At 42.5% G+C, this 26595-nt stretch overlaps 1 protein-coding gene across 7 annotated transcripts in view; it reads left to right on the top strand.

Moving 5' to 3' along the window:
• The window catches only part of adgrb1a (adhesion G protein-coupled receptor B1a), a 212046-nt gene that overhangs the window by 33585 nt on the left and 151866 nt on the right, over positions 1-26595 (top strand). For all 7 annotated transcript variants that reach the window (XM_079561288.1, XM_079561290.1, XM_079561291.1 and 4 more), the window contains exon 2: positions 23270-24168. In XM_079561288.1, the coding sequence (XP_079417414.1) occupies positions 23442-24168 (727 nt within the window). In that variant the 5' untranslated portion in view covers positions 23270-23441. The remainder of the gene's footprint in view (positions 1-23269; positions 24169-26595) is intronic.

Genomic DNA, 26595 nt, shown 5'->3' with positions numbered 1-26595 from the left:
GTGCTTGAACCGCCCATCATTATTCTAAAAGCCCTGTCAACTTGTTAAAAACCTCTCTAAGCCAGTATCAACAACTGCTGTGCCAAACAATCATTGCCAATCATTAGTGCTGATGAAGCTTCTTGAATGAGAAGTGGAACTCCAAACAGCACTGTTGAAGCACAGATGATGCCTTAAGAACCTTTGACTATGATGATGTAAAACGGCTGTACGAATAAGAGCTTACACAAACATCTTGAGTCCGAAGCTTCACTGACACTGATCAGTGGTGCGGCACGGTAAAGCCCCTCAACACGGCACTGGTCTGTCTGTCTGTCTGTCTTTCTGTCTGTCTGTCTGTCTGTTTGTTTTGGCCGCACAATAATAACATGGATTGAGTGTTCTTATCGCTCGTCACGGTTCACACATGTTTAAGCCCACACGGGGACTTCAGAGCTAGAACTATAAAGCCTGACTGTCAGTCCACTACACACAGGGAGCAGTGGATCCAGGCAGGGAGGATTTGAGGAAGTTCATGTAAGGTTAAAGTGCCTAAAGACAAAACTATCATCAACAGTCTACTCGGAGCTCTACTTAGCCCACCCTCACCAAGTATCGCAAGGCAAAATAATGGTTCTGGCAAATCAGCAGGTTTGTTTTGAAGGCGAGCGAGGGTAGGGAGGGCTTAGGGAAAGAGCGCAGGTCGAACCGGAAAGATAGGAATAAGGGAAACTTTGCCGTTTTATGTCAATAGCATTCTTTAACCAACAAATACCTGCTAAAAGCATATTACCATGGCTTTAAAGTGGGACTTTCTCTACTCAACTTGGAATCACCTGAAAGTTACTTGTTCAGTTCTTCTCCGTAATGTCGTGTCCATGACATGGTGAATTTGGGACCTGAGGAAGCCACTTGGAAACAGTTGCCTCAGACCACTGACTGTACTGTATTTGACAATTGTGCTGCCATCTGTGGTGAGTCTGCAGAACTGTGTGTCATTCGGAATACAGTAAATGCAAAGAAGGGAACTGAGGCCTCGGTTGCAGAGGTCACAGCAGATTTAAAATGAAAACATCATCAAAGTGTCACAGTTTGTCTGCATAGGTTGAATGCGGGTTCCAATACACCAGCTGAGAGCCGCAGTATCAATGGCTGGCGCTCTTTTTTTAGCTGAATAGCTGTTTGCTGTGTTTTGGGTTTGATTTATGAGTCTTACTTTAAATATTAAATTGATATGTTCAGGTCATGATTCGGGGAGTGAAAAGAAAATACCATGCAGATTTTGTTTTACTGTGCATTTAAGAACTCCAAAATGCTAATTCTGGGCCTGTCTTGGGGCTGCTGAGTGTGTCAGGCTTCCTCAGTCGCCAGCCTCTGAATTGTGGTGATTCACGACTGACCCAAAATAGACTTTGGTGTTTGAAAACCTCAGGAACACAACCTGTGAAATCAGATTCTCCAGCCTGAAAATAGTCTCAAGCCTTTTCACTCTCTGCCTGCTCCCAACGCTTTTGACACGTTTCGGTGTGAAGCCTCTTTGAATATGCCTCCCCTCCCAGACACACGCGCTCGGCTGATTCAGATACCGTTTGTCACGCTGACTTTCTCATTCTGCTCCTTGAAACGCGATGAAATACTCCGGTAATGGCTTTGGAAAGCGTGCATTGAAACATGCTTAAGGTGCTTCCACAGATCCGCCTCCTCCTGCTGTGTTCATGTGGTTAATGCTTTATGGAGTGAAATTAGTTTTCCTTCTTAAGTGGTTACAGTGAAAAGCTACTGAACAAATCAGGACTGTGAGTCAGAGATGTGGTCGAGTCACAATTTTTAGACTCTAAGTCACCCTCAAGTCACTGTAACCTAAAAGCGAGTCTAAATCGCAAGTCCAGCCCATTTACGGAGAGTTCTTTTTTAATTTCACCTCATCACATTTAACTATCTACATCAAACAGAAATGGCTTGAGCACTGCATCTCTGCTGTGGATGCCCAGTGTTATGTAGTTGGACAATTACTCGAACTGAAAATTAATGGGCGGGAGATTGACAGACCGCTCTCTAAAACGGTCCGTGGGCCACATCCGGCCTGCGAGATGATTGAATCTGGCCCACGGGCATAAATTCCTGAGTATGTCAAAAAAAGAAAATTGTCTGATTTTTAAAAGAAATTACCAGAATGCTCACTCCAGCCACTAGAGGGCTGCTTGAATAAAAAGAAAAGAAAAGGAATTCCACACGTGTCCAGCAGAGGGCACTGACATAAATGAGAGATCAGGATATAAACAACACATTGGCAACAGTCAGGCTCATTGTTACTGATTTATTGAAAAAAAATCCCAATGAAAACATATTTTTATTTAGCTTTTGTTAATGGACCCCGGTAATTCACTCCCCGTGTATGTCTTGGCTCCCAGGGAAATTTACTTGGAGACTCCTGCTATCGCCTCACTTCGCACAAACTCCGTTTGAAGGAAGCACAGAGGTGCTTTCAGTGCGATGGTAGAAGTTCACGAGGATAAGAAGTTGAATTAAATAACGATGCACACAAATGCATGTCCTTGGCTTGATATGGCTAAATATTTTCAGAAAATAATAGTCCTACTATATACCAGTATCAGATATTCAAAATACACAATTCCCTCCTGGAACCGCCACCTTAATGTGGTGGAGAGGTTTGAGCACCCGAATGATCCTTGTTGTCGGGGGCTTCGTGCCCCTTGTAGGATCTCCTATGGCAAACAGGTCTTAGGTGACGGGTCAGACAAAGAGCGGTTCAGAAGCCCCTTATGAGAGACCAACAGGCCTGAGAACCATGAGGCCGTCCTTCTGTGGACCCACCACCTACAGGAGGAGCCATAAGGGGCTGGTGCAATGTGATTTGGGCAGCTCCAACAACTGCCCCCACGACCCAGAAACGGAAAAGTGGAAGAAAATGGATGGATGGATGGATGAACAATTTAGTGTAATGTACAATAGAATAAAGTTGCAGAATAAGGCTTCTTATGTGGCCCCTTATGAAAATGAATTGCCCACTTTCTGCTCTAAAACAATCATTCTTGCATCAGTCTTTTTTTTTATCAAGTTGTGCTGACTTCTCCTCTAACACCTCTAATGTTTTGCCGATACTCATCAGTTCAATACGACCCGTGCTGCGGGATGATTCAGTCTTATGACCACAGCCCTTCAAGCTCAGCCCAAATCAGTCTTTGGTCTCAGATCGCTGTCTTCTCGAAAACTGGCTAAACCGCGCCATGATTGATCAGCCCAGCCCGTTCATTTCCGTGGTGGTGCCAGCCTGACTGCGTTTTTTTCCCACATTATGAGATCATGAACTGACCAAGTGACACTCTGTCATCTGCACCAGTGTACATCAGAGTGAGTCATATTCGCCCTTTGTCCGCTGCTGTAGTCGAATCCAGATCGTGGGTGCGGAATCGACGCTAGAGTTTGGGTCTTTGTTGATTGATAAAGATTCAAACGTAGCCTCTTTTTACTCCTGTTTATGATTTGATTTAGTCTTTATTGAGAACTGGTTTATTACTGCTTTGGATATTATTCGGTCTGAGCGCAACGGTGACTCATGGCTGTCGTCGTGTGTCCTTGAGACCTCGCCTATGAAAGTGGTGTGGTCTGCAAATGTTCAGTAAGAGTTCCCTGGGACTCTAAAGTCTGAGAACTGGTTTGAAATGAATTTTCAAAAGCACAACTCAAAGCAGTGGTTAATACGATGCTCCGAGCTGCATGTTAATTGACTCCGATGAACTCATAATGGCGGTGTAATGGTGAGGGCCGTTCGCGGGGCTCTCCTCGGCTCACCAGCACTTAACCTGCGGTACAAGGGGTGATCAAGCTTAATGATATAGAATTACCTCGACCGAACACTGGCACTTTCTTAATGTTTCTCCAAAGGCAAACACCACACAGTCATGCCGAGGTGTTTGTTACAGTCAAGCAGCTCTACAAGCATGCAATGTGCAGGCATGAAACAAGCAGCCGTATCACTTCACACGTATCCCTCCACCGAGCAGGTGCGGTCTATTAATAACGAATTAGACCTGTGCCAACTTTAGATTCAACGTTGTTTTTTTTTTTGTATACAGGAAATAGGGCTTATGTGTGCATTTTCATGAACGCCATGAGACGAGTCACTTGTATTTCATGAACAGGGGGTTTAGCGGAGCTGCAGCTTTATGATGATATTACAGTCGTGCTTTTGGGAATAGGTGAACATTTAGCCCAGCACAACGTAGACTCTACAGAAGGGCTCGGCAATTAATCAAAATCAGTCGGTCTCAATAATTGTCATGGGGGCTTTGTAATCATCAGGTTTACAGCCAATCCCCTGGCAGTTACAGCGCTTAGTTTTGGGAGTTTGGAGACAATAAATGATGCTAATGTGAAAAGCTGAGGTCTGTTTTGTCTGCGTCTTTCACTGTTAGCTATAAATATGTAATTGAGTTTGAACAAAAAAAATCATAATACTTTTTTTTTTTTTCTTGCCATATGGTCCAGCCCTAACAGAAACCATAACTGGACAACAGACTGATACCATACCAGGAATAAAAAAAAAATAAAAAATAAAAAATAAGCAATTAATCGATGAATTGCTTGGCTGTCAATGGTGTAGGAAAATCGTATTTTTTCATTTTTTTTTCATCACAAAAAACTAAAGTGGCGCCGCATGAGGACGTGTTAAACTTAAAGTAAATGTTTGTTGGAGGCTCTTAGTGCTAATTCTGCTTTCTGATTGGATGACACACAGACATGAATCATGAAGTTTACAATGTACAAAACACGACTGACCCTAACTATAAAAACAAAGTAGGTTTTCATCAAAAATACTACATTTTCATGTAATGTTTGCTCTATTTGAGTCCGTGTGACCCAGAAAATGATTAATCGATCACTAAAATAGTTGTCGACTATTTCAATAGCCGATTAGTCGTTGATTAATCGATTAGTTGTTTCAGCCCTACATTGATTTATCATAATTTACCAAGCGCTTACCTGTTTTAATGTGATGGCACATTAAAGCTGGGCTAATTAATAATAAGATTTGAACATAACAAATCTAGCGTATAATCAAGCGTTGTTTGACGATAATCAAAGCATTTAAAAAGCATTTTGCACCAGTCCGATCGATTGCATTGCATGATGAGTTGTTGAACTGTAGCGCAGTGAAGCAGAGATTAAATGGCAAATGGTCTCAACTCACCAATGCACGCAGACACTGGAGGCCAGGTGGGTGAAGTGTCTTGCTCATGGACACAACGGCAGGAGGTGGGATTCAAACATCCACTGTCGTCTGTGATTACAAATGATTACAAATTACAAAAGAGTTGATGAACAGGAAATAGTGTCCAGGAGAAGTAGGCTGACCCCCGCCCACTAGACCCGTGTGGGCCGACTTGATCGAAAACCTTCTGAAACACAAAATACACCCAATTAAACCAGAGCGGTTTAATTGGGTGTATTTTGTGTTTGATGTGAACCGCGCCACACTGCTCCAAGTGAAAGACGCCTTTTAATTCAATGCAATTCCTGTTACATTTCGATGACGCTAATAAATAAGGAACAGCTGTATTTGGCTGGACTTTTCCCCTCTGTCTCCACAAAAGATTTGTATTTCACAGTTGGATGGACCCGGCATTCGAAGTCACCCGATGGCGCCTGATGTCGTCCTCTCTGCCTAATCCTCGCGCCTTTGTGCAAACATGCAGCAATTCTTATGAACTCATTTTCCCGTAAAAGCGACAGGACCTGATTTGATTTGCCATCCGGAGCAATTGCCTTTCATATTAATGCGATTATGCCATAGAACAAAGAGGCCATTTTCTACCGACTTATGGAGCGAGTGGAAATAAAAAGGCGGCCCATCAAATTGTATCTGCTAACATCCAGCTGAGAGGTATTAGGGAGATAACGCAGGTGCATAAGGCTAGTGTCTCCGTTGGTTTTCAAGCTGTGGCAGGTAGCAGTGGTGGTACGTGGGCCTTTCGAGCACATGTTTCAAATTGAAGACAGTTGTGTGTGTCTTTTAGTCTTGCTATTTGCGTTGTCCTCTCTTGTCTTCATTGGTGTGAAGAGATGGACCATTCTTCAGTCTTTGTTTTGGCATAGGGCTGGTTTATTGCTGTTTCAGATCTGAAGAAACATTACATATACTCCAGTTTTAAGGCCCCATAAATTCACATTTTGCCACTACCCCAAGGACAACTGAGGCTTCATCATTTGCCAAGACAAAGTGAGGAACGAACACACCCCCCAGCTCTCAATTTTTCAGGGTAAAGAATCCAGGAACTATTTTGGAGGATCCCACAAAGCTGGAATACTGTTTAATGGGAGTGTTTGGTGTCTGTTTTGGCCAGTTCCATCAATCCATCACACCAGTCCAAAAGTGCTCCTGTGACCACTGATTTACATAATAGGCACTGGTGTTATGGGAAAGACAAATTAAAAAATCAGATCCCGCCCCCCTTTCCCTGCAATTTCCCATAAGCCGATCATTCGTATATCTGTAATGGCTCCTGTGCTATTTGCCCACGTGTGTCTCCTCTCTGGTTTCAGGTCATGCATGTTTTAAATTCCCGTCCACTCTCAAATCCAATTAAGGCTGCATTTAACTCCGGAGCCACTTCAATAACGCAGCGTCGCCCACTGTCTGAGGAATAATCTCTCATTGTCTTTCATTGTTCAAGGGCATAGTCGTGTTTACGTGTGCAGGAGAACATTCTCATGTGACAAAATGTGTAATGAAGTGGAGATCTCATGCATAATTTAGAATTAGCATTTTCATTCGGGCGCTTCAGTGGTGATACAAACGTTTTGCAACTTGAAGCGATGTCTATGTCTGGATGAGGCGGTAAGGAGTGAGGGAATGGGCTGGTCAGTTTTCAGACAGACTGGAGCGCTCTCTGCAGGTACCAGTGTGAATGACAAGATAAATTCGAATTATTACACTTGCCAACTCATCATGAAGCCTGAGAACCAAAATAAGTTGGTCCAGGGCCCACATTTCTTTAATGTGCAATACAGTGCTACTAATACAGACACGCTTGCTATCATGATGTACTTTTCAGGTAAGACACAATCCTAGGTTTTAAAAAATAAGTGAACAACGAAGAATGATTTACAGACAACTATCCAAAAGTGTTATGGGTCCGACAAACGGAAGGCGATGTCGCTCCTCTTCAAATCATTTACTATGGTTGGTAAATGGTCTCTTAACTTATGTGGCCCTTTTCCACCTACATTAGGCACTCAAGGGTTTTACATCAAGGAACCAGTCGAACCCCCGACCATCCGATCATGAGACGACCTGCTCAAGGCAAAAATCGTCGTCCCTCGTCCCGCTGGGAATGCCTGGGAAATTCCGCGCTCGTCCACGTAGACGTCCACGTAGACTTGTGACGCGATACCAACCAAAAAAGGACCAGCAAGGCCAAAGCCAGAACTGAACCAGGACAGAATCAGGACACAGTCGACTAAACTGAGACAAAAAGACTGTGCGAGAAGTAAGTCATGAATAAACTAGTATAAAAACAGGACTGTCCAAGCCAGAACCAGGACTAAAGCAAAACATTACCAACAACAGCAACATTACCCTTGCTTTTTGATCAAGTCAAGGCTTGCGATGCGATACAAGAAAGTTGAGAAATGTTCCAACTGTCGCACAGCACTGCAACCAATCAGCGAGGGTTTAAGTGACAAAACAACCATCTGAGAGGGTAAGATTTTTTACAAACTTCCCAACATTAGTCAGTCTGTTAGAAAATGTATCATCCAGCCAAATCTACTTATAGTAATAGTAATATTTTCCCTGTTTAAACCAATCATCAATGATATGTATAGGGTTCCTTCATCTCCTCACCATGTAAAATACCGTCCATTTTCAGAGCTAAACAAATCTGAACTTGCTGGAACACAGTGCGATGTGTGTTGCTTCCGTGAGCTGCTGCAGTTTTGCCGCGTCCTGTGTGTTGGTTTCACCTATAGGAGGCGATGGGTTTCGCCAGTTGCTGTCGTTTGTCGCCTCCCGTGTGTCGAGCCCATTACACTGTGAAAAGACAAAATGACAAATGACAAAATCACAGTAGTCTATGTATTACTGTATATCACAGACAGATTAAAATGTATGCTATAGGTTTACTAATAGTTTGTGTTCAGAGGCAGTTTTGTATTCCTCCCTGAATATGACAATAAATCTAGATGCCGTGATAACTTGCAAAGGTATTTCAGATCAGGGAAAATGATGCGAATGACAGAGGCAATTTGTCAGCTTTCTGAAATCACTTTTTATACGGAGCTAAATTGACAATACAATCAAATTTCAGAATGCTCCTTTCTATCCACCCATAAATCACGAAGCAGCGTGGCGATTGTCAAAAGGTTATTGCCAATTTCAGTCCAAAAGTATTTCAGATTTCGGGTTTACGTGAAGCCACAATGGCCCAGAGTTCATTTCCTATAGACTCTTGTGCATGTTCTTGCCTTGTCAAAGTGACTTCCTTGCTCTGCTTTTTCAAATGTATTCAAATGATTACTATTATTTACATTGGGATCCACCAGTTGCAGCAGTAGTATTTGTATTTTAAACATTCCATAGAAATAAATAAAAAAGTGATCCATTGCCAATTCTCCATCCATCCATCCATTTTCTTCCGCTTTATCCGGGGCCGGGTCGCGGGGGCAGCAGTCTCAGCAGAGATGCCCAAACTTCCCGATCCACACACACTTCCTCCAGCTGTTCTGGGGGGACCCCGAGGCGACACCAGGCCAGCTCGGAGACATAGTCCCACCACCGTGTCCTGGGTCTTCCACGAGGCCTTGTCCCACTAGGACATGCCTGGAACACCTCCCGCGGGAGGCGACCAGGAGGCATCCGGAACAGATGCCCGAGCCACCTCAGCTGGCTCCTTTCGACGTGAAGGAGCAGCGACTCTACTCCGAGCTCCTCCCGGGTAACTGAGCCCCTCACCCGATCTCGAAGGGTGCGCCCAGCCACCCTGCGAAGGAAACTCATTTCGGCCGCTTGTATTTGCGATCTTGTCCTTTCGGTCATTACCCAAATCTCATGACCATAGGTGAGGGTGGGAACGTAGATCGATCGGTAAATCGAGAGCTTTTCCAATTCAATATTAGACTAATAATTAAAATCAGAATGAAAATAGTTGCTTCTTTTTTAATTCTAAAAGTGTTGATTTTTTTTTACTTGTTATTTTCTTCCTCAATAATTAACACTTAACCCTCTTGTGTTTACGGCATAAGAGTTTCCTTTGAGCACTATGGGAGGAATGAAAGTTGGAAAGTGGGCTTATTAGAGCTTTGACATTTGCCTGGGTAAACACATTCATCAGACAGGCAGATCGTAATCGCTTTAATTTGGGAGCCCACGTATCGCAGGGCGCCTTGTCGCAGTCATCAAGGTGCAGCTGTACCGCAGATTAGGATAAAGTCAACATCAAAAATGTTTCTGCATTTAATTAAATTGTTCATTTAAAAAAAATAGCAAACAGCGTTGACAGTGGCAAAGTCCAAAAGGATGTGTTCCCTACTGGTCATGGCAAGTATCATGGCAAACTGCGGCAAACTATTACTGTAATTTAAAAAAAAAAACGTTTGACCTTTTAAAATCACCAAATATTCATTCATCAAGGGTCTCTGTTGATTCAAGGTTGACTTTCATAAAATATCTAAACCTTTAGCGAAAATCATGTTTGGACAAGACTCACTGAATATCATCACACAACCCACTTCTGAGTCCCGATGCTCCGGTTGAGGATCACTGGTTTAGTTTGCATCTTCTCCCAGTGTCAGGCTCTATTCCCTCTTGGTTCTTTGGGTATTTTCAGAACTCAATGTACTCCTGAGCAAGATCCAGGGTTAAGATTTAAACAAAGGTCCTCTTCCGCAATGCAGTGGACAAGTTTCTCATAAGGTAGAAGTCCGTAACCTTATACCCCAGCTCAGATATCGATTCTTTCCTTGTCAATAACAAAACATACTATAGTGGAGTTGTTCTCTTCTGATGTAGCTTCAAACCCATCTTCAAAAGCCATATTATTTAAAAAAAAACACACAAAAAAACATGTTATAGTTTGATTCAGTTCCTATTAGAATGTTAATGTTCTCCTCCAGGTTCCCATTGGCATTTGCATTTCCAGAGATTATATTTTTCACTGCAAGTTTAAGCTCTAAACCCCCATCTGAACCCAGAACATTTTCTTTTCATTTCATTTGACCTTCCATCAGTTTAAATCCCTTGTAAAGGAGTATCCTCCATGTGTCTGCTCTTGTTTATAAGTTTTACACATTTTCTTAGTATTGTGTTATAGTCTAATCGTTCCACTGTTGTCTTATTGTTAACTGTTATTTACCTTGTATGTTTTAACAGGTCTCTCTTGCAAATGAGACATTGAGTCTCAAGAGACCACCTGTATAAATAAAGAATAATAACATTTTCTCCAGTCCAGCTTCACCCAAATCTAAAAGTCTCTGGGAAAAAAGCGTCAAAATAGCAACGAAAACAAGGATGAAAACGCAACAAAAAAATGACAAACAAAGCGGCAAAAGAGCGACAAAAACATACCGGAAATGCAGCAATGACACAATAAGAAAGTGACTAAAACACAGCAAAAGAGCGATGATAAAGCAGCAAAAATGGGATGAAAAACTGATGTAAACATGACAAAAAAAGCATCAAAAAATGCGTAGAAAAAAAGATGAAAAAGCAACGAAAGCAGGACAAATAAACTCCAAAACAAAACAAATCAAAAAGAGACAAAATCACACAAAAATGTGATAATAAAAGTCGAGACAACAAAAAACGATACCGTTTTGTAGGTCTTAGCTTACAAACGAGGTGTTATTCTGGCCTATAGGCTGTAAGCTCCATTGGTTAGGATACATTGGCCATTGTTGTTCTGCCTTTTCAGTGGTCGAGGTGCCACATTATTATTTATGTTCGTGATTTGAAAATATAATAGCCCCAATAACTAAAATGTAGTGGTATTGAGGTTCAAATTCTACATTAAAGGGGCTAGATGCAAGCTGCCCATTTTATACTCACTACTGCCACCTCAGGTCACATGGGTAACTGCACCTTCTATATTAAGTTTGTGCATGACGGCACTTTTCCATCCAGGTTGAATTGACCACACTCTGCGCTGTATACACCTCATTTTCCCCCTCCATGAAAAATGTGTTGGACACCCCTGATATGAACAATTTAGCATTTACATTTTCTTATGCTCGGTGAGGTTTCTTTTATAATGGCTTTACTCGGTTCTTCCCGGTGCCTTCCTACGCGCACTGATGATGAATACATTGCTCCAATTTGTCCATAATGAATCGAAGTTAGTCTTGCAATTAACGGACCATTGTCTCACATCCTGAGCAGCTGCGACTGGCTTCTGGCCACTGCAGCCCACAAACAGTCGGGCATCACTTCGACTGTTCGTGTTATGGGGAGAAAGAGAAGGAAATATGGAGGTAATGGTAAGGTTATTCATGTTTTCTGTTCCTATTGAAGCTACAAGGAGTTAGCCTCTTAGTTTCAATCTGAACCAAGGACATTTTCTATAGGTTTGGCACTACGCAAAATCTAAAAGCGTCTGGGAAAAAGAGTCAAAATAACAAGGATGAAATCGCAACAAAAAAGTGACAAAAACGTGCCAGAAAAGCAACAATAGCATAATAAAAAAAAGTGTCAGAAAGACACAAAAAAGGGATGAAGACAGTCAGGAAAGCAACGAGAAGAGTGATGAAAAAGCCACAAAAGAGCAACAAAATGATCAAATTAAAGCAACAGAGAAGCAACAAAAGAGTGAGGAAATATACCAGAAAAGTAACAATAACACAAGAAAAACGTGACGGAAACAGGACAAAAAACGCATCTGATCGAAACTGCAAAAAAAAGTTTTGTAGGCCTTAGTTTTCAAATGAGACTTCACACTGTTGCTCTCCAGGTCAGAAGCTTTAAGATTTAGGTAAAGCCGAACAGGAGAAAATGCGCTCGGTTAAGGTGGAGGTTAAGAGGTTCAAAGAGTAGGGGGTTTAAATATGGAGACATTTCCCAAGGTACAAAGATGAAAGCATAACCTGTCTTGAAGTAACAATCTAAAAAAATCTAAGTGAGTTAAAGCTGAACTAAGTAACTCATGCCCCTAGAGGCCATAAGCGCCACTGCAGCTCAGTAATTGTCCGTGAGAGTAAATACTACGCTGACAGAAAAGGCAAAGGGAGAGAGGGATATTGTACATCCAATTACACAATGGAGATCATTTTTTCACTCAAATTTGGCTGTAAATACTGTTAAAGTGGTGCAAGTCTGCAGATAGCTTTGCCCGTTTGCCTGTTAGCTTCTTCTTCGTGATTTCATTAGTGTGTATTGGGGCCTTCAACCCGTAGGTAGCGAAGTAGCAATTGTGGTTTTCTGGCCAGAGACACCAGGGGGAGATGAAAGACCCCCCAATCATCCCATTAACACTTGTACGTATTACCCCCAGAGGGTCTACGGAAAGGATTTAAGGTAAACAAGTTACTTAGTTCTGCTTTAAGGGAGAGATTTATTTAGGTTTATGATCGATTGATCCCCAACAAATGTTTGCCTTGTTTTGGGGTTAAATAAATCAGTAAACCAGGCATGGACTGTGATCAACAAAGCCTAAGCATTTTGTTATATACAAAAAATAAAAAGTTGGTGTCTGCAGGCGCTACTTTAAGCACAGTTAGAAAAATAAGAATTTCAAGAAAATGGCCTTTGAAGTTACAATTTCTCATATAGATCAGAGAGTATGATTCAGAGAAATTCTGCAAATGAATTGTCTGTAGATTGGACTTGTAAAGTTTTGTTTCCAGACCAATCTGACCCCCGTTAGTCCCCATTTGTTCCAATGTGAAATAGCAAACAGAAAACGAGCCAAACCAAGTCGGAGTTTTGAATCACTGATTGCGTTTTTGTTTTCTTGCTTCAGCCTTGTCTTAATCATGCCTCGACACCTTGATATCGACAACAGCCTGATTGCGCAGTCAAATAATCACATCTGTTGTACTCCAGGCGCCAAACTGTTGCGGTAGTCCACGTTTTCAAGGAGGGCGTTGCTCCTCACGCCAACTTCCTGCGTCTTCTTGCCTCGTAGCGCGCCGTGGCCGCAGCTAATCAGCCTGTAATCCCCGCTCGGGCGCCTCCGTGAGAGTGATGCTCGGCGCGGCTCTATCATTTTCTCATCAGCTCTGTCTTTGTGTGGCGGCTCGGCGTGCGGGGCGGCGGCTCGGCTCTGATTGGCGCATTGTTCGGCCGCCGCGCGATCTTCGGAGTCAGGCTGTCGGGCATGTTTACATGGATTCGTGCTTCCAGGCTGCTGGCTAATGCTACACCTTTGTTCTTATAATTGCTTGCTGTTTGAGCCACGGGCGGGAAAAAAAAGGGGGAAATGCATAATTTCCCGGCGAGAGAATAATAAAAGCTTCCTCACGGCTTCTTCTACAGTCTGACTGTGAATGGTTTTAATGAAATGTACAAATCCACTAAACTACTTACACGCTGATAACAACAACAATATGCTTTGGAGGAACACATTGGAATATGACTGCATTTTCGGAAGGTGCGGTGAACTCACTGTAAAGTTTTTGCCCTCAAAGATGAATTTTGCATTGATAAAGTGGTGGAGGAAGTTCTTGAGGGCGAGTCCAAGTCGTTGGCGGTTTGCGATATGCGAAAGCGGTGCTCTTGAATGCTGCAATAGCGACATGAATGCGTAATTTTCAGTGCTTTCCAGTAAAATCAAACACAATCAAGTCAAGAAAACACCGTACTTAAAGGGGATAGATGCAAGTTAGCCATTTTATACTCACTACTGCCACCTCAGGTCATAAGTGTACCTGCAGCTTCTATATTAAGCTCGTGCATGATGGCACTTCGGACCCGAATTAAAACCTTTTTGAGTGACAGTGCAGGATTTTAGAGGAGTTGGTGAACAGGTCTGAACTCATTCTACACATTAGGACATGGCTGGAAGATGTAGGGGGAGGAAAATACATAGTTTTAACATTTTTAAACTCTGTATAGTCCCTTTAACCCCCACCTGCACCGAGCGTATTTTCTCCTGTTTGGCTTTACCCAAAACCTAAAAGCTTTTTGAAAAAAGTGACAAAAGAGTGATGAAAATGTCACGGAAAAGCAAAAATGATAAAATTAAAACAACCAAAAGGTGACGAAAAAGTGGGGGGAAAAGCAACGCAACAACGCGAGGAAAAAGATCTGTTGATATCAGTTTTTGCGGGTCTTTGCGGCTTTCAAATGAGGCACTGGCCTGTAGGCTGTAAGACGCTTTTAGATTTGGGTAAAGCTGAACTGCAGAAAATGTGCTTGGTTATGGCCTGGGGTAAGAAAATCAGGACCAAAACAAGGCTAAAATGTAGCAAAATGAGAAATCTCAGTCAGAAGGAAAACCTCAGTATTTTTTTACAATGTATGGTCTCCGATACTCTACTATTTACACTACTATAATTTGGTGCCATATTGTGTTTTTGTTGTTTGTCATATCGTCCAGTCCTTTTTTGACAGTACTGTCCTTACACAGTAGTGTGGTATCTTCAAGTCTAGTGTGTCCAGCTCTTTCCGTCTCACTGGCTACACATCCAAGTTGCAATACAATTTGAAACTGTGCCTTTACAGTGTTATATCCGTATCTCTATTACAAGGCTAAAGGAGAGCGCTATATTTACTCTTCAACAGCGATGTTTGCATTGTGACTTAAGTCTCTTCGCGAGCCACTCATCCTTCACAGCTTTATCCACCCTGTTACTCACCCTATATGGACAAACATATACATCCAGCTTAGTGCTATTTCTATTTAACGTGCTCCGCGGCTTTCAAAAGTGCCTTCCACATCATTGCCTTTATTTGTTTGAGTTTGAAGAAAGGGTCAAGGACAGACTGGGATTTAGGGACCCGCTGTGAATGACGCAGCACAATTTCACCTTCTATAGACGATTATATAAAGCGCTCACGCCGGGGGAGCGGGGCGGAATAGTGGACGGACGTTTTACCATTGGTCGACGCTGTATTTTAAAGCAAAGTTATTAAAAGTATAAAGAAAGCCCATGCTGTGTCATTCAATGCTGTGCCCGATTTAGGCTCTGGTCGCCTTCTGAAGTTGCCAGAAAACCCCTGACGCTATATAGCTGGGGATTATTTTCTTAAAGTCACTTATGATCAGCCTGGAGTCAGAACTATGGCGGTAAATCCTCTCTGAGTGTGCATTTGGGGACTTCCATTACAAACTCCCACACAATATTTAAAGGTCCTGTATGGTTTGTTAAAGCTTCTACTTCTACCAGTTTTATCCGCCCTTCGTTGGCTCCCCGTGAAATTCAGGATTGATTTTGAAATTGTATGACTGACTTAAACGGACAGGCCCCTGATGCATTTTGGATCTTTTTGAGTCCACATTCATCTGACCGCACTCTTCGTTCCTCTGGGCCATGAGCTTGCTTGTGGTCCCAAAGACTTGTTGTAAGACTTGAGGGGACCTGTCATGCATATTTTATTGTACAGCACTTTTATCTGTGACAAGCGCTTTAGAAATAAACTTTACTTACACCTTAGCCTTGGGTTTTTTCTGTCGTGTAACTTGAAACAATCTCGGGACATTATGAAAAGCTGTTGTAAAGCATGCCAGCAGAGGGTGCAGGCATTCCTCTTGTTCTCTGAGGACCACCGCAGCAATTAAAAAACAAAACGTACCTCATCAGCTGAGAAAACGATTTGGCCACAAAAAATTCTGTAAAATTCGGAGAAACCTTGTGGATATCTCTGTGTGACGTACACCAGAGTGTGAAATAGCATCTTGAGGGCCAAACATGCGGGATTACTGAAAGGATGACGACATTTGCTCCTAAAAACATCCTCCTCTCAAACAGACTTTCTTCTGGTCAAGGTCGTGGTCATATTATGATCTTATGTGCAGCACTTTGGAAAGGATTTGGTTGTTTAAAGGTGCGTTATGCAACTTTTTATGTGAAAAAAAAAAGTTGATATGTTTGCGTATTTGACCTTGTAGCGACCCAGTGGTTGAGTGCTCATTATGGCGCCTTTACTTTCCATCACAGTGGTCTCTAGGACTCTCCAGGATCAATTGCTCAGAAGGTTTTCACTGCGGACGGACCCTCTCATCAAAAACCTACAAAACAGTTGATCCTGGAGCATTGTAAAGACCCCATGATGGAAAGTAAAGGTGGCATGCTGACCACTCATGCAGCCACTGGGTCACCACAAGGTCAAATATCAACTTTTTATTTAGCAAAAAAGTTGCATAATGCGCCTTTAAATGTGCTATGCAAATAATGTGGATTGGATTGGATATTACCCAACATACAGTCGCCATCTGCAAGTTAACAGTCTCGTTTTCACTGTGTCTTTATATGGAAGCTCACACTCTCTGCAGGCATTTTATATAGCAATACTTCAAATCTACAAGACTAACTTCTCAACCCTTTGATTAAAAGTGTTTAGTGCGTCCCTTGATCAGAAGTGGATTGTGTGCGTGCGTCTCTGATTGCTTGGTCCTCATGTCAATTTCACCCACCAAGTAAAAAACAAACTTCTTTGTAACACAGCTTTCCCATGATGTGCTCATTCCTACGTCTATCCATCTTTATCATTACGTCCCGTGCGTTCCCACTGAGCGAGAGGAGCGGGTGGGGTTGACTTATAGGTCTCTTTGCTCCCAGACATTTTGTCAATAGCAAAAACATCATCATTAGAACTACAGGGCGAGTGTTAAAAGAAGGTTAAACATGCTTTGTGTTTGTAAGTGGTGATGTGCAAATGAGCAATTAGTGGTGGCAGAGATTCGAGAGCGTGTCCTTGATGGAGGACGACGTCTTTGGGGTTCGCCGACACACGTGTTCAGTGCATAGGGAAAGTTTCAAAATAAGTATTTCCCCAGAGTGGGTTTATTTATGTGTCATATCTTTATCCTGTGTGCACACTAGTGTATGAAGGGGACTATTCTATAACTCTAGGCCCATTTCAACAGCACTAGACCAGTTCGGTTCACTTGAGACCGCGCCCGCAAGTTTGTGTTTCAAGTGTCTTTAGGGCAAAGTGGTCTGGGTCGTTATGGGAGTGGCCAAGGTCATTTATATGCATGTGACAGGCAACAACCACAGCCACATCACTGTGCTTTAGTCCTGCATCAAAACACCTTTGTATATGCAAAATGTGGCCATTAGGTGGGACAGAGAACTCATCAACAAAAAATACTATGCAATTATTCAGTATTATGCCCTTTATATTGAACAGCGACAAGAAAAATCATATTTGAATGTTTTCCTATTCTCATTTATAAAATATAGCCCAGTTCTCATCGACCTCTCGGCTCAATCCACACAGTGAAAGTAAAAAATCAGTTGTGCCATGTGTCAACTTTGACTTTTAGACGCTCATACAGAAGTTAAAAAAACTGTGAACAACTCATGATAGAGCCAGGTTTAAATTTGTGAAGAGAATGGTAACTCTGAATGTGCAAGGCGACTATTGTCTTTCACAGGCCTGACCAATCAGAGGGGTAACAAGCCCCCCCTCCCCTTTTCCCCCAAACCGGTCGAGTTTGCAAACCGCTCCCGACCCCGTGGCTGAAGTGGTGCGGAACTCAAACTCGAGCGTCATGGTTAGAGAGGTTGAAGAGATTAGCAAAGAAGCAACTAAGGCAGGAGACACGGGTAGAGTGTGCAAAGTTCTGGTGATACAGGAGGGGTAGAGAAAGAGCAAAGAGGGGCTATGAAGATGCCGTACAAGAGCATGACGATTGTATTGAGGAAGGAGGATAGAGTTTGTATTCGTAGCGTTGTCGGCTGAGGATGTGAAAGTGTCCAGTACCACATGTAACTAAAGAGGTTTCAGCAGTCTCACCGATGAACCGACTTGAGTTTAATCCAGTCTGGGAGGAGTGTGTGTGTCTGCTCTCCGCTGCAATTGTTATTCCCCATTCTCCCCAGCACAGACACATGAACGAGTGCTAATAGTTCTGCCCCATCCGTTAGCTGCACGGACACGACGATCAATATGTGGAGCTGTTGGGACGGGTGCATGCGTGTGATAATAAGGAAGAAGTAAAAGCTAATTGGTCCTTGTTTTGGTGAGTATAGTGTGTTGTTCGTTGACTCAAGTACTTTAAGGTTTACTAAGAGTTTGAATATGTTTGTTTGTGTTTTTTAGCTGCAGTATTTAGTCGTAGCAGTGGCAGTACTCTTGAAGTAGTAACAAAAGTAGTGGTAGTAGTTGAAATAGTTGTCATAAATACATGTGGCATGGTGGCGCAGCGGTTAGCGCTCGCGCCTCACAGCTAGAAGGTCCCGGGTTTGATTCCCACCTGGACGGGGCCTTTCTGTGTGGAGTTTGCATGTTCTCACCGTGTCTGCGTAGGTTTCCTCCGGGTACTCCGGATTCCCCTCTGGGGCCAGGACTCTCCTTAAAAAGAGATTCTTAATCTCAGTGGGACTATCCTGGTTAAATAAAGGTCAATAAAAAAAATTAAAATAAAATAAAGTTAGCATTGTCAGCAAAGCAGCAGTAGTGAGGGTCTCTTTTTCTGTCTGGAAAAAACAGTTATATTTTGTTTAAAAGTATGAATTCTTTGTTAAAATCTGGATCAGAGAATGGTGCCGCAAGAATTTTTATCAGGAGTCACAACCCGAGAAGAGAACGGCAATTGTCTTTTTGTGTTTTATATCTTAAATTGCGAACACAATGTTTCGTAAGTGAATAAATAAATGAACACCTTCAATTTCAGATTAAAGAGGATAAAAGGATAGAGGAAAGGTGCTAAGTCTTAACTGATGGACGGGACAGTGTCATCAATAACGTGCGTCTGTTTATCGTGCGTTAAGGCCCCGGTACATTTCATTACACTGTCAGGGCTGTCTGCGCTGGTGCTTTTTCCCATGATGCTCGGTGGCGGGGAGCTGTCGGGCCGCGGCGGGAGGAGTCCCGCTCAAATACGAGATGGCAGAATGAGGAGATAACATGTGACAGTGGATCAGCCACACATGGGAAAAAGCCTTTGGTGTCAGGGGTATCAGATGCGAGAGATTACAACTATCTACAACATGGGCCTGTGAGCGCGATACAGCTCAGAGGGAGAGATGACGGGGTACAAGGGATGCTCAGGGACGTCATTTAATACACAGACTTAGCGGCACATGTATTTACGGTATGCTTTACTGTCCCCTTATGGAAATGTGTCCTCTGCTTTTTGACCTTTCGTTCTTTCATCAACCGGGGCATGAAGAGCATTTTGTAAACCACAATTTGTACAGAAAGTAATGCAAAGAGCCTTACAGAGCAAGAGTGTATTAAAAATAGGCAGCATAACACTACAAGAAGGCAAACTAAATCCTTAAAACTTTAATAGTGATTAGAATATTTGATTAAAAAGCCTGGATTTGAAAATGCATGCTCGCCAGGAAGAGAATGTGAAAAGTTACAGATTTTGGCTAGATTTAAGTGCTCTGGTGCCAGATCAGAGAGATTTGTACACAAGCAGAACTGTTTTTTAAATCTCTGAGTGATAGGAAGCCAGTACAAAGACCTGAGCACTGGACTAATATGGAACCGGATTTCCTGGTTCCAGTCAGGCTGCATTCAGACTGTGAGCTCAAGTGCAGAGTGAGGCTGAAGTGGAATGAAGACCTGTATCTGATATTTTCTGAACAACCCGAATGTGACCCAGGCCGATTGGATATGTCCTAAATCCAATATGGTGTGGTATGGTTTTTATTTGGACAGGGACAGTGCACAATTTAACATTGACCAAAGGGAAATTTGCATTGTACCAGGTTATAGCAAAAATGCAAATGTCCACCTGTAGTCCCTGGGCAGGTTGATAATGCGTATCTGATCGTTTGCAATGTAACTTCAGTCTGAATAGTCTAAATGAAGCCGCTCACCTCCTTCTCCACGGCCGGACTCCACGTTTCTCGTTAAAGACATCGCTCCAAAAAACGGCTGATCTTCTTTCTTAAAATGAGGTGTTTACAGCAGAGCACTGTGCCGTCTGCTGCACCACACATTCACGCCTCATCCCGTTCAGACAGGAAATCGCTAAAAAAAAATCGGAATTGAGCATTTCGACCTGCAGTCTGAAAGTAGCTGGTTTAGACGGTGGTTTATTTTTTATCCTATTTATTTTAATATACTTTATGCATGCCCCCTATAGCCTTATATTTTAATGTTTTATAGCTTATGTTTTATCTAAATTCTATGTTATATGTTTTATGTTCCTCTTTTTGAACCTGTTCTCAAACAATGGCAATAAAAACTATTCTGATTCTGATTCTGATTTGTATTGGTCTCCTGACTGCCCTCACTTTGTTTGCAGACTAGTCTTTTGTTGTGTAAGTGAAAGAAAGTATCACTTAAATGCCATAATTTCACCCTTTCACACTTGGCTCTTCCATGCCACCTAGAAAATAGCAGTAAAGTGAGCAGTGTAATTGAAGCTTTTATAAAACACTGCTTATTTCTAAGAATAAGAGGCGTATTTACAGACCTGTGGCGGCTCGGGCACTGTTTGAAGTAGCTCTCTGGATGAGCATGTCGTGTTGACGAGGCCAGATGCACACTTTGATTAAAGTTTGTTTAAGTGCATTTAATTATGAAGTATCATTGATGAGCAGAAAAGCCTCTTTGTCTTTCGATATTTAATGATGAGATGAAAATTAGTCGAGAGTGCTGTGATTTCGAAAAGGCTACAAACAACACTGTCGCAGTCTTAATGGGAGAGTTATAAAAAGTTGTGTATAGCGCTAAAGTTTCCATGAGACGAACCGTGTTGTCATGACTGAAACTTTTGTTGGCTGAACAAACTAAACAAACATGAAAAGGAGGAACGGTCATATAGTTTGGATGAGCACCTTCACGCAGCCGTGCAATATGATCAACCCTTCACAAAAAACATGTACAATAGGCCAGAATGAATGAGAGTGTGTTTGAGAGTGCGCATGTGGGACCACCAGAGGCGTTAGGCAAGGTAGGCAACTGCCTGGTGCCCCCAAATGTCAAGGGCCCTCATGAACTAGTTCATTCTTCATAAGCTTGTGACAAACACTTGATATTCATAGTCTTCCTAATGACTGAAGTGTTGCAATTACACCTTCTCTCCACCAACACCTCTGGCGCTGTTTATCCCCATCCTGCTGCTGCTTCAGTGAGTCATGGTTCCCTAATGTTAACTTATAATGAGCAGTGGACAGACTTTTAACTCATGGCTCCACCAGATTATATGTTTTAATAGTTAAATCAGTTTATTGTAACACCCTTCATGATCCATATAACCTCCGCCTTCTGTTCTGAGGGAAACTTATACAGAGAACTGCATTATGGGAGTTCCCGTGACTGTTCCTTTCATTAAACTGTGACATGTCAAAGATCAGTCACAAAGTTGATTTCTTGATTATTTGTTTGTGTTTCTCCCCATTGTACCGATAAACGCGATAAGTGTTCCATTGACTTCCGATTAATTACATTGTTTTGTTATTGCTCTTCCATGAGGCTATAGAATAATAAATGATTTGTTGTAAGTAGTTTTCTCTGTTAAAGGGACTACACGCAGTTCAAAAATGTTAAAAGTAACTATTTTCCTCCCCCTACAGCGATGTCCTAATGTGTCAAACCACCACTACCTCTAAATTCCTGCACTGTCACTCAAAACAATGTCAATTCGGGTCCGAAGGGCCATCATGGACGAGCCCCAATGCTTTTGTTTGGGGCATAATGGGGACATGCTCACTTATCTGGTTTCTCATAAAATGTCCTACAAACAAACCAAAAACAAGGCACTCAAACCATTTTCAGCCTAATTGATTAAAGTGACAGGTAAATCGCAACCTTAAAATTGTCCCAAATGGACTTTGCTCGTTCACGCAAAACTGAAAGGAAAATGAAAAGCCAAAGTGCAATTGAAATCTATTTTTAGAGTCTGAACAATTGCTGCCCAAACACTGTGAGCGTATTGATCGCGGCGCTGCTCCCTGCATCTCATTGCTCGTTTAAACTGGTGCAAAGGGAGATCGCATGTGCTTTCGTTTTGTAATTAATAACGTCTTAATTGGGGTAATGAATGAGCTGGCAGATGAAATATCGGAGGCGGCGTGTGAGGAAATCAGCAGTCTCTCAGGACGAGACCAGAGTGAACTTCTGTAATTACGGACAAAGTTAACTAAAACAAACTCTCCCCGTGCAGCTGTAGAGTGTGTTCGGCGCATCGCTCTCCTCCTTTGTGGTTTCTTTCATCCAAACACGGATAAGATGTTTTGCAGAAATTGTCGCATGATTGAATTACTTGGAATAAAAACTGGCAAGGATCGGAATTTAATTATCAGCGTGTGGACAAAATTATTCCACATTTTTCAAACAATTCTTGACATTGGAGATTAACCTGATATTGTAAATGTGCACATCTGCAAACTTGCTCTCGAGTCATTCCTTTTGGTTGTAATCGTGACAACTAAGCCCACTGAGGATAGGATGCGTGGCCACCCAAAGTGTGTGAGGTAATGGGGGGGACTGTCCCGGTTAGGGCTGGGTACGTTACATGTTTATTGATACAGATACCTGAACGATACTTTGTCTGATACCTATGCTGAAATATTTGTCATCTGGAACCAGAAAACCTAGCAATAATGTGTGGAAGATGTGCACATTTACAATAGCAGGTTCATCTCTAATGTCAAGAAATGTTTGAAAAATGTGGAATAATTTTGGGAAGAAAATGAAGGAAAATGAGGAGAAATTGTGGCAAAAATAAGGGAAAATTGTGAAAGAAAAATAGCCAAAAAATGAGATCAAAATATAGGGAAAAAATTGGGAAGAAATTGGAGAAAAATGGTGGCAATTGAGAAAATATTACAAATAGAAATTCAGGGAAAATAGTGAGAAAATGAGAAAATAAAATGGGGGAAAAATTGGGAAAAATTGATCAACTGTTGTTTTCCCGTACCCCCTTTCGATACTTTCATTTTTTCCATACCCGCAGTACCTAAACCTTTTTTCCCAATACCAGACTCTAGCAGTACCCAGCCCTTGTCCCGGTTAGTCCAAAGTTGGGGGGAACAGGTCCACATCGGTCCTTCACAAAGTTTAAGCGTTTGCTTAAAGTCTTCTTTCAAAGTGGATGAACCAGCTTTCTTCAGTGCCCAAAAATAACACATCCATTGTGCTTCTTTAACACTGAATACACTTATAATATTCCTCTAATATGTTTGTTTTTTTCTTTTTGCTTCTCTTCAGGTTCTTCAGAAGAATCTCAGTGTGATTGAGGCCACCATGGGACAGCCATTAGGCCTCTGAGAGCAGCCATTCTTCTCCCTCGCTCCTCCCCTCCTCCTCTTCCTCTCTCGGCCTGGAAAACGTTTCGGATAATCTTTCCAAATCCCACCTGCAAGCCATCTCTCCCCAAAACATGACCGGCTTTACACTCGGAATACCTGGCTTTCATCTCCCATCTCTTCTGTTCTATATCGTCCCTTTTTTATTGTCCAAAAACTGTTGCCATGGTTCCCCTTCGGGCCCAGAATCGGACTCCTGCTCCACATTGGTCCAAAACCGCTTTTTCGGTTTCTTCAGAGCCTCGACTACATTTCCCAGCGTGCCTTGCTCTTGGACCTTGCAGAACCCCGACCCGCGACGCTACACCGTTTTCCTCAAAGTCACCAAACCGACCGAGGACTGCATACCGTCGCAGCTTCGCACTTTCCAATACGATTCGTTTTTGGAAACTACTCGCACCTACCTGGGAATGGAGAGCTTCGACGAGGTGGTCAAGCTGTGCGATTCGTCCGCCCCGGTGGCTTTTCTAGAGGCCGGAAAGCAGTTTTTACAGATGCGCAAAGGATCCGTACGAGCGGGGTTGGCGAACTCTGACGGCGACGGGGATTTTAAGACAGAATATTTGGTCGTCGGAAAGAGAAACCCGAGTATGGCCGCTTGTCAAATGCTTTGCCAGTGGTTGGAGGACTGCCTGGCCTCGAGCACCTCCAACAGGCCGTGCGGGATAATGCAGACGCCATGTTTGTGCTGGGACCCGCCCCCTCAGCTCAACCCGGTGGACGGGTGCTACCATAATGGAGTTTATCTTGAAAACTGTTTGCCGAGTGCGAAGGAGAGCAAAAAGGAAGCCGAAATCACTGGTGAGTAAAGAACACTTTTTTATATAGTGTCTCGCAGTTTATAAGTGAAGAAGACCCCATTTGAGCTGGGTCTTCTTCACCTGTTACGGTCACGGTTTATTCACGCTGGTTCTGGCTTGGTTGGATTTCTTTAAAGTTTGCATGACTAGTTTTTCAATAATTGTTACACAGTTTGCTGGCTTAAGGCTGTTTTCTACCTAAAACATTGAAAGAAGTTTTACATTTTTGCTGAATCAAAAGTGATTAGAGATTAGAAGAGGGACAGAAATGAATAGAACTGGTCCTCACTCATGGCATTTTGGTACAGCATGGTTACTCTGCAACACGTGTATGCATTTCTGTTTAAAGAATATCACAAAATGACAAACAAATTGCTATTTTGCCGGTGAAATCTACCAAGACATATCAGTAAGTAAGTGCTTAATTTGTCATTGTACAATTGTACAACGGAATTGCGACATTGTGGGCCAACCGGATCTGCATGTTTTTGGAGGTAGAGGAAACCGGATTACTGCCTTCAGTGCTTCTCTGAAACAGTGCACCACATCCTCCCTGTTTCAGAGCGTGGTGTCCAGCACTGGTCATCTCCTCCTTCCTCTTCCTCCTGCGCAGCTCCCTCCGCTCCCCAACAGTCTTTCACCATCTTCTGGGAAGAGCGTAGCAGACGAATATAATCCGTCTTGTACTCCAGCGAACGAAGATTAGCCAGAACAATAGTAGTGATAGATATATGGCTTAGCTGCATTTTAAACTGCAGAAATACCAGTATACTCTTTACAATAAACAGCCTCCCTGTTTGATTGCAACAGTTCCTAATTGTCATCACACATGAAGTGCATCCTGTTTGTGGTAACTGGAACAGGCCATATCCACACAGAGACTCCTCAGAAATGCAAGGTTGTCCAGATTTTGTGAAAGCAGATGGTCTCAAAAGTTACATGAGAACATTTTGCGAACTCAACATAAGCTAACTTAACAAGCTGGATAAGTTCCAGGCAGCTGAATTATGTGTGGTATTAAATATTTTTGCTGGGTTGGAAAGTTTCCAGTTAGTCCTCTTGCTCATTTTTAGGAGTATATTTTTGAACTTGTAATAAGTTTTGAAGCTGACATATGTTAACTTTCGAATCCTTCTCGCTTGCCTTCAAACAGAGCTTTGTAAAGGTTTTATAAAGGATGAATTGCCCACGTAAGACGGCTTCACAAATGCCTCATAATGTGTAGCTATTATAAAATATCATGAAAAAGGGGAAAAACATACAATCTTTTTCCATCTTTGCAAGATCGCTCGTCCCGTTGGCCAATTCTTGTTTGTCAGTGGCCATAAAAAGCCACTGCCCTTGGAGTTACTTTCTCCCAGACAAATTATAGAGAAACTCGGGCGGCAATCACAGTGCGGGGCAAATGCATGTAATTTGTGAGGAGTGAGGGTAATTGTGTGACACTGGATCTGAGGCGAGCTGAGTGCTTTGAGAGGAGACAAGAAGCGGCGAATCCAAAGGTTAGGGTTTCATGCGATGGAAATGAGCCGCGTGCCCTTGCGAGGTCAGCGGAGTGAAGCACCAATCTCAGGACACTGGATCTGCCCACGGGACCGTCCTGGAAACAGAGGAGCCGAGATGGGCGACATGTGATTACTTTGGGGATGCTCGGGGAGGAGGGGAAGGAGCTGATGTGATAGATGAAATAGATGCGGTTCCAAATGGCGACCGAAACTTTGGGAACGGGTTGTTACAAAGATCCGTTTAAGATAATATGTTTTTTTTTATTATTCTGTTAGTTCACGGTTTCTCAAACTGTGGTACTTGAGCGTCTTCAGGTTAAGCTCAGGCCCATCTTTACTCATGTTAAGAGGTTGATTATGCCTGGTTGTACAAGGAAGGAGAAACAGGGTTGCCAGGTCTTAGCTGCCAAACCTGCCCAAAAAAATCTGAAAACCACCCAAAATGTACGGACATATAGTACGGCACGATTGGAATTTCAATGTTTTTTCCTAGTATACAGAGCCAATGTGCTACAGCGATGATAAGAAACCACCATTTTCTCCATCCATAACTGAAAGAGCAATTCTCAAAGCTTTGAATTTGAGATTTTCATTTAAAAAATAGTGATTTTTATCAACAAATAAGCTTAAAAATACCTTAATTGGCATTGAATGAAATGACGATGATGAAACAGAATGTCAAAGAAACAAGGAACGTTATTTTCAACCGCAGACCTGGCAACACTGGTGACTTGGTCCAAATAGTTTGGGAACCATGAAGATTAATCATATAATCTTGAAACTGATTGCTCAGACGCACATGTCATAAGTGAAATCACATATGTATAAATGCAACACGTGTGTGCACATTAAAAGGCTTAAGAAGTGCGTAGAATAAAAACACAAGTCAACGTAGATACTTTGCACTGCGAGTTGGATTGTCG

This window comes from Gobius niger (assembly GCF_951799975.1).
Source record: "Gobius niger genome assembly, chromosome: 8".
NCBI classification, from domain to species: Eukaryota; Metazoa; Chordata; class Actinopteri; order Gobiiformes; family Gobiidae; genus Gobius; species Gobius niger.
The sequence above is the reverse complement of the archived record's forward strand: the minus strand, read 5'-3'. Positions and strand labels throughout refer to the sequence as shown.